At 39.1% G+C, this 19,014-nt stretch overlaps 1 protein-coding gene across 1 annotated transcript in view; it reads right to left on the bottom strand.

Annotated features, from left to right (window-relative positions):
- Positions 1 to 16,741, bottom strand: part of CCN4 (cellular communication network factor 4) — a 50,434-nt gene extending 33,693 nt beyond the window's left edge. Inside the window, exon 1 of the mRNA XM_074202492.1 lies at positions 16,433 to 16,741. Within this exon, the coding sequence (XP_074058593.1) occupies positions 16,433 to 16,522 (90 nt within the window). The 5' untranslated portion in view covers positions 16,523 to 16,741. The remainder of the gene's footprint in view (positions 1 to 16,432) is intronic.
- Between the last annotated feature and the right edge of the window lie 2,273 nt (positions 16,742 to 19,014).

Here is a 19,014-nt window from a genome sequence, read left to right as displayed (position 1 = left end):
ATGGGGGTTTCTAGGTGGTGCAGTGGATAGAACATTGGCTCTGGGGTCAGGAAGACCTGAATTCAAATTCAGCTTCAGACACCTGATACTAGTTATGTGACTTGGGCAAGTCACTGAATCCCATTGCCCCTCAAAAACAAACAAAAAAAGAGAGATGGCTAATTATTCACTTGCTCTATTATTAATTTTGTTCTTCAGGACAGGAAGCAATGGGAGAAAATTGAGCCATATTAATGAACCAGGAAAGGGTCTGATTTCTGAAGTAGGTAGGAATTAGGGGAGCCCTGAGAGGAAGTAACTATCCTCTGAGAATTTGGGATAGATAAGCAAGGGAAGGTGGAGCATACAACATAAATTCTAAATGTGGGGAGAGCCACTTTCAGATTGGAGAAAAGTCAGGAGGGATTCCTGTCTTAGAAATTCTACAAAGGAAGTCAACTTGAGAGTGCTAGAATGATTAAAATAAATTCTGACTCAACAAACATAAATGACTCTGAAAAAGGATAATAGTCTAAAAAGAATGATGTGGATGCACAGGATACTCATTTACCAAATCTAGATTTTAAAAGGCACACCAGAAGATAAAAACAAGGGTAGATAACAGAGAATCATTACAAATGTGTAACTTCATTTTCTAAGAACAGTGTCAGGAACTAGAACAAGCTGAGGCAGGTGATGGATGCCAAGGAACACACAGACTCACAAAGGTGAGGACATATACTTAGGACAAAACAAAGATAAAAATAAAAGGTGAACTGAATGGCAGTAATGAATGATAGGTGGAAGACAGGATTACTTAACTTATTTTCTCTATTAAGGTGAATTAATGGATTTTAGCACTAGAAGTTTAGAACCAGAAAAATGACATACAAGTACTTGAAATACAAGTGAGGAGATTAGTAACAGAGAAAATAGCTGCCCTCATTGAATACAAATGTGTGTTCAAGGACAGACTGCAGTGTGATCCTGGAGAAACAGGAGGTTTTGAGGGGCCTGAATCCCTGGAAAAGAACCTTAAAAGTTAGGGGGAAAAGGGAGAGGGTGAATCATTTTTAGCTAAATATTCATAACTCTCCATAATCTGGCATGACTGTGCTTTGTGCTGCAGTCAGGTAGAAGCTTCTTGAATTTAGAGATTGCTCCTTTTTTCTTTTTTTCTTTTTGACTTTGTATCTCCAGTACTTAACTCCACTCCTAGGATCTTGTAGGCAGGCATTTAATAAATGCTTGTTTGATTGTTTTGCCACCTTATCAAAATCACTTCCTTCTGAGTATCAAACTATACTCTCTTCCTTTCTTCAATGGGCTTGGGTTTTTGTTCTTGAAATTTCCTAAGTCTCAAAGGTCTTTCTCTTTACACTTCACAATCTCTGAGAAATAGAGTCCCACCTATCATTTAAGACTCAACTCACAAGGTCTTTGAGAATAAAAGTTGTTTCATTCTTTGTCTTTTTATCATCCAGTATCTAGGTGGTGCAGTGGATAGAGCATCAGCATGGGAGTCAGGAAGACCTGAGTTCAAATGTGGCCTCAGTCATTTGACACTTACTGTATGACCTTGGGCAATTCACTTTACCCTGATTGCCTTACATCCAGGGTCATCTCCAGTTGTCCTGATTCATCTTTGGGCACTGGATCCAGATGGCTCTGGAGGAGAAGGTGAGGTGGTGACTTAGCACAGTCCCTCCTCACTCAAATTCCATTCACTTGCTTTTCATGGTGTCATCTTCCTGATTTCATGGTCTTCTTCAAGAATGAAGAAAAAAGAGCAACCTAGGACATCTCTTCTGTGATGCCTACCCTGACCTTTTTAATAAAAAAAAAGAAGATTCTTTTTTGAGATTACTCATGGCATATTATCTGTCCCTTTGGACTTGTTTAGTTTTATTTGTTATTTTAACTATTTGTAGATGGCAGGCCTCATGGAGAAGATTTTTTTATTTGTCTATCTCCTCCAGCTCCCAGCTCAGAACTCTGCAAATAGTAGGAGCTTATGGCATGTTTGTTAAAATGAATTCAATTGAATTACTCACTCCTAAACCTGGCTGCCTTTAAACCCAGTGGGATGAATTGACCTTTGGCATTCTTGCCTCAAGCTTAGGAAATTGAAGACTTAGATATCAGACAGGTTGGAGTTTGATCTGAGATCAGGGGATTAGGTTTGTGTCTTGGTGGGTTTTATTTGGTGACTATTTAACAGTGTGCTGCTCCACCCTAAGCTTTGGGGTTTATAGTTTGAAATGGAAAGATGATAGGGTGAGACTAACAGGAAGAGAGAGAGTGTTCTTTTCATGAAGGGAAGAAGAAGGAAGAAAAAAGAAAAAAAAAGAAATTTACATGACAACTTTATTATAGCCTTAAAAGGAACAGCAAGTTTTACATAATAGATTTTAAGTTTTATGTTCAATCATATCTTTATTATACTATTTTATGAAAAAGTTTGCTTTATTCCATAAATTAAAAGTAAAATAAATATATATATATATATATATGTTTTTTTAAGAAGAAAGGAGGGTGATTGATATTTAGGAGCATCAGATCTGGGTAGAAAGGCAGGTATGAAGGAGGGGCTGAACTTGATGATTCCTAAGTTCAAATCTTCTAGGGTCTCTTCTGTATTTTAACACTTCTTGTTCTAAGTTCCCTTCTTATGATAACATTTATATTATTATTCAAATTTGAAGGTACTTTTATAATTTGATAGTCTATGTTTTTTGGATTCTCTGTGTCATAGAGGCAGCAAGATGGTGCAGAGGGTAGAGAGTCGGGTTGGAAATCAGGAAGACTTGAATTCAAATATGGTCTCAGACAATTACTTTATGTGTAACCAAGGACATACCATTAGACCTCTGTTTCCTCAATTGTAAAATAATATAAAAATAGTATCTACCTTCCAGGGTTGTGAAAATCAAATGTGATAACACCGGCAAAGTGATTAACACAATGTGCCATATTGTTTTCTTTCTTTCTTTTCTTCTTCTTTTCTTTCTTTCTTTTTCTTTTTCTTTTTCTTTTTCTTTTTCTTTCTTTCTTTCTTTCTTTCTTTCTTTCTTTCTTTCTTTCTTTCTTTCTTTCTCTCTCTCTCTCTCTTTCTGTTTCTTTTTTTCTCTTCTTTTCTCTCCTTCCCTCCTTCCTTTCTACCTCCCTCCCTCTCTTTGCTCCTCCCTCTGTCCCTGCCCCTTTTCCTCCCTCCTTCCCTTCTCTTCACTCCCATCTCTCCTTCCTTCCTTGTCAATATATTCACTCTAATAGTCATTTTCTTGACCAGATATTTGTGGGTTTAATTTCCTAATTTTCTAAGAGAATGGACAATTCCCTACGTTAGTGAGTTCACTATGACTACAGACTGGATAACCACTTGCTCATGGGGCAGTACAGTGTAGTGAGAAGAACTTTGGATGTTGATCTATGGACCTGAGTCCAAATCTCATTTCTATTATTAGATTTCAGTGTCTCCATTTATAAAATAAGGGAGGTGGGCCTAGAAATGACTTCTAAGACTCCTTTTTTAAAATCCTATGGTTTGTCATTGTTGCAAGTATTTGTCCTGCTCAGGGAGTTTCTGCTTCTGTGGTGAGCTTGCCACAAGGTGGCAGGATTGGGGTGTGGAATGATCAGCCCCAGGCTAGCTCACTAAGGCTAATGCTGAGCCCCAAAGCGGCTGCAGCCAGTGGTTTCATTCATTTTTTTCCTAAGGCTGGATTTTAACAAGAAGACCTAGTAGAATGCTATCCTGGGAGGGCCAAGCAGAGAAGGGAGGCCTGTGGGATCATCTTCAGAAAGGGGGAGGATGTCATCTCAGAGCCCTGAGAATTATTTTTCCCTTAAAATACCTTATTTCAAAGCAATTATTTCCATCCCTTTGAAGACAAAAGCTGCCAAAAGTTAAGAATTTCTGTGAGGTTTCTCTTAACCATGAAGAGCGTGTCTCTTTTTATTCCAAACCATAACAAGTAAATGAATTATTTCCAGGGAACAATGGCCCCAATGACTGATCAGGGATTGGCCATATTTGAAGCAATGGAATGTGAATTTTTCCCCTTCCAAACCGAATTTCCATTACTTAATCTCAAAAAAATGTAGCTTTGTGAGATTATAAGATGAGACGTGGGGGGAATCTTTATAAAGAAATGCTGTTGACTATAGGGGAATGCTTGATTCCTTTCCAAAAAAATATTATGGCTCTTTTTGCTTTTAACAATGTTTTCTGCATACGTGAGCTCATTTGGTTCTCTCAGTTAATTCTGTGAAGGAGAATCAGAATCAGGACTGGAATATTAGGTCTGGAAAGGAAGGTATATCACAGACTATTGGAGCTGGAAGGACTCGAGACCATAGAATTTTAAAGTCAGAAGGAATCTTAGAATAGAGAATGTTAGATTATAGAAAAAGGGTCATATGAATTGGAAGAACCCACAGAACCTAGAATGTTCCATAAAGAACCTTAGTCCAGGGGCTTTAATGCATGGAATTTTAGGGAGTCCTTGATTGGGAGAAATACAATTTCTTTCTTTTCAATAACTCTAACAGAAAATTTAACATGCCATTCAATTAGTTAAAATATTTTTTTTCTGAAAATAGGGAAGACCATTAATATGCATTATCTCCCCATCAGTTCCTTGGGGGAATTTCTTTTCACTTTCTTGGTATCCCCAGGACTTAGCCCAGAGGCTAGCTTTAGTATATACTTAATAAAGGTTTGTGGATTTAACTTGGAGGCTCCATAGACTTCATCAGACTTCCACCAGGTCCATGACACACACATAAAGATGAAAAATCTTCGATCTATATTCCAACTCTCTCATTTTTCAGATGAGAAAACTGAGACCTAGAGAGGGTGAATGATTTGTGAAAGTCATGAAAAACCCATTCTGAGAATTAGGGTATTCACCTTCCCCTCAGAGATGGACTGGTTGTATGACTCTGAGCAAGTCACTTGCCTCTTCCTCAGTTTCCTTATCTGTAAAAGGAGACTAGTAATAAACAGCTTCTCTCGCATAAAGTAAATTTGAAAGTCAAATATGCTAGCATAAACTTTTTAAATTTTAAAGCTCTCTATTAATGCTAGTTATTGCTATTACTATTAATATTATTATTGGTGATAGAACTCAGATGAGAATCCTGTTAGGCAGACAGAGGATATTATTCCTATTTTGTCATTGACTAATCCTGGAATAAGGTACTAAACTGGAGGACACTGGACATTGAATCTAATACTGCTTCTAATCTGTCTTCTTGCCCTGGGGAGCCTTGGCTACTTCTTATAGGGCAACTTTCTATAGTGGACAGAACCCCAGAGGTGGAGTTGGGTCCACTACTCTTGGCTTTACCTTTGGGCAGAGTTCCTTAAGCCTCTCTGGCTTTAGCTGTAAAGAAAGACCCTCAAGATTCTAAAAAGCTAGGGACAGTTAGTGGTGCAATGGCTAGAGCCCTGGTTCTAGAGCCAGGAGAACCTGAGTTCAAATCCAACTTCAGACACTTGATACTTACTAGTTGTGTGTGATCTTGGTCAGGCCACTTAATCCCATTGCCTTGCCCCCCCCCCCCAAAAAAAAAGATTCTAAAATACTACCATTCCAAGAGTCCTCTGTAGTTTTTGAGAAATGATAGGGTCTTAAGAGTATCCTTCCTCAGTGCTAACATTGATGCCTATGTCCATTCAACTGTTAGCTAATATTGTTAACTGAATATTTGGTCTGGTCCTCTTCCTGTTCTTCTATTCCTATTATAAGGAAAGGAGGAGGTCAAATTGACCCAAGAACTTGGCACCTGTAAATGAAAAAATTACTTACTAGGCTATTTCTAAGATGGCAGAGAAATAATAATATTGAGTCTTTGATGAGAAGCGGAATGACCCTTCAGCATGTGCTGGAGATCTGTTTTCAATCTAGCCTTTTCAGTGCTTTTGATTTTTGTAGAGAGCTCTAGGAAGAGGGATCTAATCTGGGATCAGAAGCAAGGAGTTAAGAGTTCCAGTTGTGCCAAATACTATGTAATTTAGGGCCTGCCTCAATTTCCTCATCTGATCTATAAAATCATTTTTTTTTGAGGGGACTGAACTTAACTAAAACTAATCTTTCCTTTGTTAAATCTCTCCTAGTGGTACAAACCTCACATTTGCTCAGCAGTTTGCCTTCAGAGACAACTATCTTTTGTATCATAATGATTTGTGCACACACATCTTCTTTCCAATTACACTGTAAGGTCTTTAAGGTTATGTCAGATCTATCTTTGTATTCTCAGACCAAGCACCATACCTTCATATAGGAAGTGCTTAGTAAATATTTGCAGAACTAATTTGAGTTGACTTAAGAGGAGAAGAATAGTGATGTTTTAGAAGGCTGAAAGATAACCTGGAGGATACACAAAACTACACAGGGAAGGAAGGGTGGAGTATTGTTTTCAGTGGGCAATCTGATTTGGTCCTGATGATCTGAAAAGATAGGTTGGGAGTGGAGTATTGGGAGAAATTTATCTGTTTTATTATGGAGTGGAAACTCAGAACAGTAGACCAATCAGAAACCGTGGTTCTTAGTCCTGCATTCTAATTCTTCTCAGTTGTAAAATATTCTTTTCTTTTGGTGGTCTGTTTCTTCTCTTGTAAAATTAGACTAGATGTTCTCCAAAGCTCCTTGGAGCTCTTACATTCAGTATTCTGTTGTCTAACATTCAAATATCCTTTCTACCTCTAACAATTTATATTTTCATATATTTTTCCTAGTTTAAAATCCCATAGTTTGTGTATTCTAATATTCTGTATTATAAAATCACTCCTAGTTTTAAAATTCAGTGATTTTGGGGCAATAAGGTATGCAAAGCATTTTGCAAATATTATCTCATTTGGTCTTCACAACAACCCAGGAGGAAGGTGCTATCATTATCCTTATTTTATAATATAAGGAAACTAAGAAAGAAAAAGATTAAATGAAAATCCTGGGATAACTAGTAAGTATGGGAGGTTGGATTGGAATTCAGATCTTCCTGATTTTGTGTCCAGCACTCTATCAACTGTGTGATTCCCCATCCCCTCCCTTATTTTTCTTTTTCAGTACTAACCGGTAGTCCTACCTCCTTCTCTTCCTCTCACTGACTAGCTACCTGTTTCATCAGGCAATTCCATTATTTAGTTTGTATAACATTTCAAAGATTCCTCTACTCATGGTATTTAGGATGATTGTTGAGACCCACTATAGCCTAGGGAGAGCTCTGGGTTCTTTATGGGGGAGATTGTTTATCTGTCTGTCTTTCCACTCATTTATTCATTCATCTACTTTTTATTTATTTAGTTTCATTCATTCATCCATCCATCGCTCTATTTACTTTTACAGTTCATAGCCAAAGGTAACCATTTATAAAAGCAAAACAACTGAAATGTCAAATGTTCAACACTATAATCTCTCCAACTCAATGTTCTCTCTCCAGAATTCTAATCCCCCAAATTAAGAATTTAGTCCAAAATATTCCAAACTAACCCTAAAATTCAATAATAGAAGAATAAATTCATAAGTCTTTAAATCTGGAAGAGACATTTTCTCTATCATCTATTATCCATGAGTATGTAACAAGTTAAAAATAACATCAACAAAGCTTTCAAATGCTCAGAAGAGCTCAACAATGGAATGTACTGGTTTTGTGTAGGTGCTTCATCATCAGAGATATTCAGACAGATAGTAGAAGCTCTCATTTCAACTTATGATTTATGAAGTGCTTTCCTTACAACACCCTTGTGAGATCTGAGGGGCAATAAACTGATGTTCTTGGTAGCTAGAGAGCACTAAGACAGAACTGTGAAGGTAACCAGGTGGAATGAGTTCCCCTTCATCTCACACTCAGGACCTTAAGACAAAGTTTCAGTTCTTTTGCCACTAAATAAGTTATTGGGCAACTAGGTGGTATAGTGGTATCTGGAATCAGGAAGACTCATCTTCATGAATTTAAATCCAGCCTTGGACACTTAGCTTTATGACCCTGGGCAAGATCACTTTAACCCTACTTGCTTCAGTTTCCTCTTCTGTAAAATGAGAAGGGAATGGCAAACCACTGCAATATCACTGCCAAGAAAACCCCGGGTCACAGAAAGTTGGATGTGATTGAAACTACCCAACAGCAACATCTCACTGTAGAACATTAAACAAGTCATGTTTCCCCCCTGGCCTTGCTAGGCTTTGATATTCTATTAGTTCAGGTAAATCATTTTCTAGTAGAATATGAGATTCTTTCAGATTCTAAGATTTAGAGATTCCCAATTGTCCCCTGTGTGGGTACTCTCCTATGAAGGTAAATCTGTCAAGTAACCAACAATCTATCCAGACCCAAGCCTAGCACATAATACGCAATTGGTATTTGCTTCGTAACTGAATTTATTTGTTCAAATTTTTTAATAGAAGTACCCCCTCAATTTAGGAAACAGATATGTTTTGAAATGCTTACTAATCAAAATATGTAAAATGAATACTAATTAAAAATACTGAAGATAATAGGGTTATAAATGCAGAGTTGGAATGACCTTAGAGGTCCTCTAGTCCAGCTTCCTCATTTGACAGATGAGGAAACTGAGGATAAGAGAGGTTAAGTAATCTTCCCGAAGTCAACCAGGATTTGATCCTAAGTCCTCTTTTTAATGTAGCAATACTTCCTAGCATAGCAAGGGCTTTTAAAGTCACTTACCTTCTGTTGTGAAGAATTATTCCCTCAGTATAATAATATTTTAAGGACCTATGATTTTTTAATGTGAAATTCGTTACAATAATTAATCAATAAATATTGGAACCTATTCAGTGTCAAACATTGTGTCTTAAGCACTGGGATGCAAAGAGGCAAAAAAAAAAAGATAGTCACATCCTTCAAGGAGCTCACAATTTAATGAATGAATATACCAATGCAGACTGCAGTTCCTAATATATCTTAGTAGAAAGACTTTAGTGACTTTAATAATGATGATGATGATGATGATGATGAAGATGTCTGCCCTTCAATTTTTGAAGAAGACCATGACATTAGAGAGATATCATGACAAGTACAGGAATTAGATTTGAGTGAAAGGTGCTGTGCTAAGTCACCAGCCTCATTTTCTCCTTCAGAGACATCTGGGACCAGGATGACTGGAGATGACCCTGAATGGGAAGCAGTCAAGGTTAAGTGACTTGCCCAAGGTCACACAGTTAGTAAGTGTCTAAGGTTGGATGATTTTTTGTATCCAAGAATATTCATCCACTGGTAGACAAATCTTTGGTGGTGAGTTTGTGAATGGTTGACTCAATATATTGCCAGAGCTGAATTCCAGTATGGTAGAGGTGATTGGAACTTATATCCCATATGAATAGCTTTCAAAAACACAGTTTCACCTGAATGCTGTGGGGATCTATCAACAGACTATCTTTACAAAGGTAATATGATACCTTTTTGACATTTCTGGAGAGCTTTGCATTTATAAAGCACTTTCCTTCACTGTTATGAGGCCCATGATCTCATTTGGGTGTCCCAACAATACTATAAGGTGGGAGTAGTATGAGTATCATTCTAACATTTTTAAGTGCAGTTGTAGCTCAGAGAGGGTCAACAGTGTCCAAGACCACAGCCTCTGAAGGGTAGAACTTTAGGATTTGAATCTGGGTCTTTTGACTCTAATCTAGTCAATCCTTATTTATAAGCACAAAATGATGATGATGGTGATGATGATGATGATGATGATGATGATGATGATATTTGTCCTCCATTATCAAAGATGACCATGACATCAGGGAGGTGCTGCCATGACAAGCAAATGATTTGGATTTGTTGAGGGGGTGCTGTGCTAAATCACCAGCCTCACTTTCTCCTCCAGAACCATCTGTGTTCAATGACCAGATATGAATCAGGATGGCTAGAGATGTCCCTGGATGTGAGGCAATCAAGGTTAAGTGACTTGCCCAAGGTCACACGACTAGTAAGTGTCCAACATCTGGGGATGGATTCAAACTCATCCTTCTGACTCTTAAGGCCAGTGCTCTATCCACTGCACACTTAACTGCCCTAAGCACAACATAAATGTGTAATGAAGATTACCAGAATGGATTAAAATTCTCACACCTGAATGTTGCCTTAGTGGCATCTGGCCAGCCTGAACTTCCTGTGAGACACTGGTTATTCAGAATACCTCATTGCCTATTTAGACTTTGCCATCCAGAAGAGGACCCTGAGAAGCAAATCGTTTTTTAAAGGTTGAAATAGTCATTCTCCAGTATCCTGGCTGAGGGGTCAATCAAGGTAGGTTGTGGCAGTGGTTTGATGAAGTAGAAAAACTTACAGGAGATGGAAGCATGAGGAGGGAAGAGAGGGAAGATTCGGGATTTGGCATGAAAGGCTCACATAGGCCTGAAATATATATTAAAAGTACATCTTTTATTTGAGGCAACTTGATGGTGCAGTGGAAGGACCTGAGATAAAATCTGGTGTCACACATTTGCCAACTGTGATCCTGATCAAGTCATTACACCTCTGCCTTCCTCCATTTACTTATGCATAAAATGTGGGATAATAATCTATTTCACAGGGTTGTTGCGAGGACCAAATGAGAAAAAGCACTTCGTAAATCTTAAAGCTCTAGATAGAAGCAACTATTAGCTAGTTGATCTTTTTTTTTGTAGATGGGCATAAATGTCAATATTGTGTATGTAATGCTACATGGCTACAAATCATGGTATAGGAAAAATTTAAATGATAAGGAATCTAAAGGGTAGTAGATCATCCTGTGTGGGGTGAACATTAGTGGTAAAAGCTAACATTTTTATAGTGTTTGCAACTTTGTAAAGTACTTTACAAATAGTAAAGGAGCCCTGGGAGGTAAATTCTACTGGTCTCCCATTTTACAGATGAGGAAACTGAAACATATAGAAGTTAAGTGATTCATCCAAGGTCACACAGCTAGGAAATATTTGAATCTGGATTTGAACTCAGGGCTTCCTTACTCTGGGTCCAATATTCTATCCACTCTCTTTGTACCTCTAGGGCCAGATAGATGGTGCAATGAACCCCAGAACCCCAGCCCTGGAGCCAGGAGGACTCAGACACTTGACACTGGCTAGTTGTGTGACCTTGGGCAAGTCACTTAATCCTGATTGCTTTGCAGCCAGGACCATTTCCAGTCATCCTGATTCAGATCTGGTCACTAGACCTAAATGGCTCCAGAGGAGAAAGTGAGGCTGATGACTTAGCACAGCCCTCCTTCACTCAAATCCAATTCACTTGCCTGTCATGGCATCAGCTCCCTGATGGCATGGTCTTCTTTGAGAACAAAGGATGGAATCATCATGTACCACTTAGTCTGATTGATGAATAAGGTCAAAGTGGCTTGCATCCAAGATTCTGAAACTTTAGATGACCAGACAGGACAAAAACTGGTCAAAAAGGAAGAGGGAGGGAGAATAGCCCCATTCAATGAAAGACAGAGTGGAATAGGGAACATGGTGCTTGCCTTGGGATCTGGAAGATCTGGGTTCAGCAAATCCTGAATGTTTAATAATCAGCTCTCTGCACTCAAAATTATACACATAACACCCCTTTAGGTTTAACCTGAAATATTAACATTTTTCCTGTTATTGTCTTAAGTCTAGATAATAAATCTAATAACTAATAAATCAAACTAATAAATCAAGTTCTAATTTGTTGCATTTGCTAATTGACACAGAAAATTTAACAATAGGCTCTCTGGAACCTGTTTGAATTGGTTCCAGCACACTCTGATGTGGGTTTAAATCCTACCTTAGATAATTACTAGTTTTGGGACCCTCCTCTAAGTTTCATTTTCTTTCTCTGTAAAATAAGGGGTTTAGACTCAATGATATCCACCGCTCCTTCCTGCTCTCAGTTTGCAGTCCTATGCATATTGGAACCCAGAGAGATTAAAGAATCTCTAGAATATCTGGTGATCATCTGTGAATTATTTGTGGAAAGACTTGGACAAGGATGGGGTGTACTGAGAAGGCTTGGATATGTTGTATTTGGTACCCATGGATAGAGGAACCAAATCACTGAAGTTGTCTATCCATCAAGTACTCTTATTTATACATCCATCAAAGAATAAAAAGCTATTATTGTTGTTGTTATTATTATTATATCTATCAAGGAATCAAACTATCAAATTTTTTGGATGAGAGAAAGATGAGAACCATAGAAGCATCCTAGTTAGTCCATGAGTGAGTCAGAGACAATGACACCAAAAACAGACATGTGTAGACCTACATGCACTCACATGTATACATAGATGAGCAGACATTTCCCTTCACCCCCATATCTTGGCTGCTTTTCCAAGGGAAAATCACAGATTCATATAGAACCTTAGCTATGTCAGAGACAAATTTATTTAGGTTTGGGGGTAGGGAGGAGGTTTTCAGAGAACATTGTGTCTAGACATGCAGTTGTACCAGCAGAGGGAGTGGTCTTCATTCTTCTGCATATTGTGATTGTGGGGAAAGGGACCCTACAGAAAGGGGACTCTAGTATAGGTAGTCTATTAGGAATGAACCGCAAGATGAGAAGAGGCAGGGACAAGGGGAAGAAGCACCTCAGGGCAAGGCCCCTTTGGGTTGGTTCCAGTTAAGGATATGTCATAATTAAGGTTTATGATGTGACCCTAAAGCAATAAGATAAATAATCCGGGTGACTTGTAGAGTCATTGTCATTACTTCATCATCTTAGTCATAGAATAACAACCATGGATGGGATTTTTTTTTTACCAATAAACATAGAGGCAATGTAAGCAGTGCCATAATGCATAGAGTGCCAGTCTTGAGTTAAGACAATTCATCTTCCTGAGTTCAAATCCAACCTCAGACATTTACTAGCTGGGAGACCTGTTTGCCTCAGTTTCCTCATCTATAAAATAAGTGGAGAAGGAGATGGCAAACTCACTCCAGTGGGATTTATAAAACAGGGCTATAAAGAGTCAGACACAATACACAAAGTGACAGATTAAAAAAAAAGGCTAGATTTGGCATTAGAGGGTCTGGGTTAAATTCTCAGCTGGCCTTCCTATTACCTGACTGACCTTGGACAAGACCCATCTCCTTGTTGAACCTCAGTGTTATCATCTGAAAAATGAGGAGGCTAGGCTTAGATGATCTCTAGTACTTATTAAATCTATATAATCCTCTATTATAGCTCAAAAATGGAAAGAACTGACTCCAAAGACAGGAATATGATGGACAAACAGTAGATACTATATAAATATTATTATTATTATTATTATTATTATTATTATTATTATTATTATTGTCTGTTTTCACAGCTGAAAATTGACAGTCCCAACTTGAACTCAATTATTCACTTAATAAATATTTGTTAAACTCCTACCCTGACCCAAGCACAAGGGATATAAAGAAAAGGAAAAAATAATTCTCTACTCTCAAGTAACTCATGATTTAATGGGGTAGATCACTTGCAATAGAGTATGTACAAATAATCTCTAGAGAGGAAAAATTGATTTCAGGTCTTCTCATCCCAAGTTGGAAACTCTGGGTTTCCAGTGGAGGGCCTTAAAGAACCAATAGAATACAAACAGAGAGACTGGCTGGATTAGATAGAAGTGCTTTGAGTCAGAAAAGCTGGGCATCCTGTTGCTGTGACCTTGAGTACTTCATCAATCTGAAGTTCAGTTTCTTCATTTTTGTAATGAAAGGAAGGAAAAAAATAAAAACGTCCAGTCTCTTTTGCTGACTTGTTGGGAGGATAAAATAAAATCCCGAGTCTATGCTTCCTACTTTCCAGGAAGGGGCTTAGTGGAGGGTTCAACAGAAGAAGGGGGTAGCCTTTCTCTCTCCAGCATGCCCCTCACCCTTTATTCTAGCCATAACCCCTCACAGTTCCTAGAGCTCCTCTCTAGATTTTCTTGGAGTTGTCATAGTTTCCATTTACATCTTAAAAAAAAAAAGGAAATGGGTAGACCCTCAGCAACTTGGCATCTATTCCATTTTTTTTCTTGAAGGGAGGTGATAGCATTCCTGAGCCTTGTCCCTCCCTCTCACACCTAATTCACCCTTCCTCTCCCTCAATCTTAACCTCCTGCTGTCTGTAATGAGTCAATGAAAACTTAACCCCAAACTGAAATATAAAGTAATCTTCCTTTCAGTTATCTCATACTAGCCTTCTTTTACCATTTAATTGGGACCCCAGGGGAGGACCCTCCTTTCAGAGTGATATGGGCAGAAATGTCTGGGTTTGGGGTCTGCCAAGCTGGACTGGAATCCTCTGTGGCTTATAACCTATATGAACTGGACAGGTCACTGTCCTATGCTAAACTTCAGTTTCCCTATCTATGAGAATTCAGTCAGACCCATCCATTCTCATGTGTTTTCTTTCTTTCCTTCTTTCTTTCTTTTTCTCTTTCTTCATCTGTCTCTCTCATCTCTTTCTTTATCCCTTTGTTTATTTGTTTTTCTTTCTTCCTTTCTTCCTCTCTCTCTCTCTCTCTCTCTCTCTCTCTCTCTCTCTCTCTCTCTCTCTCTCTCTCTCTTTCTTTCTTTCTTGTCATCATGAGTTTCTTCCCTCCCCTCCCCTCCCCTCCCCTCCCCTCCCCTCCCCTCCCCTCCCTAAGGCTCTTCCCCCTTACTCTCCTGTTCTCCTTCCTCTCTCCCTCTTCTTCTCCTCCAGTTCCTCCTTTCATTTTCATCTGTTCTTACATCTTGAAGCCTCTCTGCTCCTTTGGACTCTTTCTCCTGTGAAGGATGGGTGGATAGAGCTGCAGACTGTCTTTTGCTACTCTCCCCACCTCACCGCCTTCCTGTCCAGGACTCCCATTTGCTATGTAGCCACAGAGACTTGATGAGCCTTTGCCACGTGTATCCAGCTTATCTTCTTCATTCATGACTCTATGGCTTTGGGACCTTGCCCAGTAAGTTTTCCCTTAAACTTATCTGGTCTGTCTTGTATCTGCAGTGCATTTTCCCTAGAAAGTTTTTTTTAACTAAATAAGAAAAGACCCCCACCACCATGAATGGAAAATCTTGCATTTTATTTTGGATATAAATTTGATATTTGTCCTGTCCTCCTGGTTCACAGATGCATTGTTCTCCTACACATCTGGAATGGTGGAGATCAGGGCTGGGAGGAACCATATTACAATTGAAGAAATTAAGGGTAAGATGAAGGAAGCTTGCATGGTAAAGGGGAAAGAGTTCTGAGGACCTTGGTTCAAATGCCACCTCTGATACTTGCCACCTATGTGATCTTTATTGAATAATTTAATCTCTCAGCCTGTTCTCTGAGTCATATGTAAAATAATCAGGGTTGGATTAGCTGACATAGAATATCCTACCCAGTTCTAGACCTATGCTGCTATGAAGAAAAGGTCTGGCACAAGTAAACACAGCAAGATGCTATGTCATCAAGTTCTCAGGTTGGGACTGTCCTGTGAAGTGGGCAGTGAATATATTATTATTCCTACTTTACAGGAGCTCGAGGTTCAGAACAGCAACTCCATTTTAGTCTCTTATTGTCCTGTACCATGATGATCATAATTCACATTTTTGAACATTTTCAAAAATATTCCTTTTTATGAAGTGGGCAATGGCTTCTGCTCAAATTTCAAGAGTACTTTTTCAATTTCAATAGTATTTTTATTTATTCATAAAACACATTCCTGGTTAGTGAGGAAACTGAGGCTTCAAGAGCTTATTTGACTTGACCAAGGTCATACAACTAATTAGTATCAGAGTTATAACTCTATTACAGGTCTTCCGACCCTAGGGAAGTCTTTTATTACAAGTTTCTTGTAGTGCAAGTAATAGTGTTTCCACTTTACATAAGACTACTGAGGTTCAGAATATTAAAGCAACTTGGTTCCCCTTCCCCCAATGTGTTCCTTTTCTTCTCTTTCTCACTCATTCCCTATAATACTAGATAGCACTCCTACTGAATCCAAAGATTCCCAAAGCACTTCTTCTTAAAACAATAACTCTGTTTGCTTTTTAATTCTTATTTTTACAGCTGAGGCAAAGAGGGTAAAATGATTTACCCATAGTCTAAAAGTAGGAAATCATCTAAAGTGGATTCCAATCCAGATCCTTTTGCTTTGTTGCTTACCCTCTCCCTCAGTTTTTTTTTTTCTAATCTCATCCCTTGTGGTCTCACCTTTGATTCTTCTCCACATCACCCCCACCATTGACTTTGACTGTTCAGAGCCTAGAATTTGAAGTTCTCTCTCTCTCTCTCTCTCTCTCTCTCTCTCTCTCTCTCCTCTGATGTCTCTCTGTCTCTCTCATTTTCTCTCTCTGTCTGTCTTTCTGACTTTCTGCTTCTCTGTTTCCCTCTCTCTGATTCTCTCATTTTCTCCCTCATTTGTCAGTCTGTCTGTCTCTCTGATTGTCTCTCATTTTCTCTCTGTCTGTCTGTCTGTCTGTCTGTGTGTTTGTCTGTCTGTCTGAGACTTCCTTTCCTCCTCTCCCAGCCTCCCACTCACCTTGGAAAGGCTGCTCCCTGCTTCTGCTGCTGCTGCCGCTGCTGCCGCCACCACCGCTGCCGTTATAAACCAGGGCAGAAGCCACCTCATCCCTGGAAGCCAGAATTAGATACATTGATTGAACCCAGACTCCGAGCCCAGCTCTGAAGGGAAACACCTCTTGGGGAAGTTGGGACCAGTTCTGGCCTGGCAGACACACATAGCCAGATATGCCTTTTTCCCCAGGCCCTTTGGGGGTTTTTATTAAAGACAGATCTGACGTCAGGGTGAAAGACAAGCCCCACATTTTCCTCTGAAGAAACTTTTCCTGCCTTCTCTCTCCCTCTCTCTTTTTTTCCCCTCCCTCTCTTTCTGTCCCCACCTCCTGCACTTTCTTGTTTTTGGACTGACAGTTCTTAAAGGGGAAGTTGCAGGGCTTAAATTTTACATTTTGGGCTTAAATGCCCAGGGAAGGAGGTTCCACCTCCCCCCCCACCTCCCCCATCACTGGAGTCTGGATCTTTCTGACTAACAAGGTGACAAGACCAAACAGGCAGAGGGGGTGGAGATAGAAGATAAGATGACAAGCAATCATTTTCAAATAGCTCCCAGTTAAAGAACAGAATCTTCATTCCTTAGATCTTTCCCCACTTCTGGTTTTCATTTGTCATTCCTCATTCTGTTCCTCTTTGTGAGATACAGTAAGAGAAAGACTTTCCCACCAACTAAGAAAATGATAGGAATTCCCCAGAGCAGGGCAATGGTTGAGGGCAACCAGGATTCAGGAGAGACTGGACACTGTCTGGCAAAGTTTTGGACCTGAAATCAATAGAAACATGATGTCATATCCTGGCTTCCACATTTTACCAGCTATGTGACCTTGGCACTGTTCCTCCTCAAGTCTCAGTTTGCTCATTTGTAAAATGGGGACAATCATACTTGTATTCATGATTTCACTGAGCGGTTGTGAGAAAAGTGCTTTATAAGTTTTTTTTCCCTTTGCTTTCCCATTTCATCATTTCAGGGAGCTAAGGAGATGATGCCCTTTACCACCACCGATCGGTAATTAGCTGCTTTAAAAATGATGGTTCTAGAGAATAGCTTGGGGTTAGTGATTTGAACATGATCAGAAAAAAGTCGAGAGGAGCAGTTAGATGATGCAGTGGATAGAGCACTGGCCTTGGAGTCAGGAGGACCTGAGTTCAAATTCGACCTCAGAAACTTGATACTTAGCTAGTTGTATGACCTGGGGCAAGTCACGTAACCCCATTTCTTCAGCAAAAAAAAAAAAAAATTAAAAGAGACTGGAGAGGCTTGAGTTATACTTGGAGTCAAGAAAACCTCGGTTGAATCCCATTTCAAACATTTTCTAGTTGTGTGTTGAGTTATTTAATCTCACTGATTTCCTTACCTGTACAATGAGGCAATTGGTCATGATGATCTTTAAGGTTCCCTTCCATTTCTAAATCAGTGATTCTAAGAATTCAGGTTGTCCTGGCTTCCCAGGCTGGTTCTGTACCCTTTACTCCATAAAGCTTCTTTTAATAACCTTTAAACAGACACAAAATTGTCAGATAGTCTTACTTAGTATCCAGAAAATGTCTCACCTACTCAGAATCTAGAACATCCTGTTATTAAAACATCTTTAAGATTTGATTTTTATAGCTAACTCTTCAAAATCACAGAGCCAATCACAACTTTGATCCTCACAACAATCCCAAAAGGACAGAGGACAAATATAGGATGCCCTAGTAAATGGTAGAGACAGGCTTCAGATCCTAGTTTTTCCTGAAGCCAAGTTTAGGGCTTTCCACTACTCAGGAATCAATAACCATTTATTAAGAGCCCATTATATGCCAGTCATTGCACTAAGTACTAGATAGGACTTCAAAGATGCAATTACAGGAGTAGCATCTGAGCCAGTTCCATTTATTATTGTTTAGTTGTGTCCAACTCTTTGGGACCCTATTTGGGGGTTTCTTGGCAAAGATATAGGAGTGGTTGACCATTTCCTTTTTCAGTTCATTTTACAAATGAGAAAACTGAGGTAAACAGGGTTAAATGACTTGCCTAGGGTCATACAGCTGGTAAGGATCTAAGACCAGATGACACTCTATCTACTGTGCCACCTAGGTACCCTAGAAGTATTTCAGTTGTATATATATTGAATGGGGGAGAGGTAGGGAGGGATATTGTGATTCTTCCCTCCCTTCCCTGGACCCCTGATAGCCAACATCTCTATTTGACATGCTTCTAAAGCTTACCATTGACCTTAAATGCTCTATCTTAGTTGCTAAGATGCCCCAGTGGTCAATCTGGGCTAAATCCCAGGTATGTCCTATGCAGCTCTGATCTACACACATTTTAAACATCTAATCAAAATTTCCCTTTACAATAAGAATAATCTATCCCTATTTTTTTCAATTGCTCAGAATTTAGAACTGGAAGAGACTCCAGCCTGCACTGAAAATTTTTCTCTACCATGTTCTCTCCTGATCTCCTTTCCAGCCCTCTTCCTTTTTATGTGTTGCCTTCCTTTTGCTTGTATTTATATTCCCAGAGATTATTACAGTAACTGACTAGTCAAAAGAGATTACTATTTG

This window comes from Macrotis lagotis, chromosome X (genome assembly GCF_037893015.1).
Source record: "Macrotis lagotis isolate mMagLag1 chromosome X, bilby.v1.9.chrom.fasta, whole genome shotgun sequence".
Lineage (NCBI taxonomy): Eukaryota > Metazoa > Chordata > Mammalia > Peramelemorphia > Peramelidae > Macrotis > Macrotis lagotis.
The sequence above is the reverse complement of the archived record's forward strand: the minus strand, read 5'-3'. Positions and strand labels throughout refer to the sequence as shown.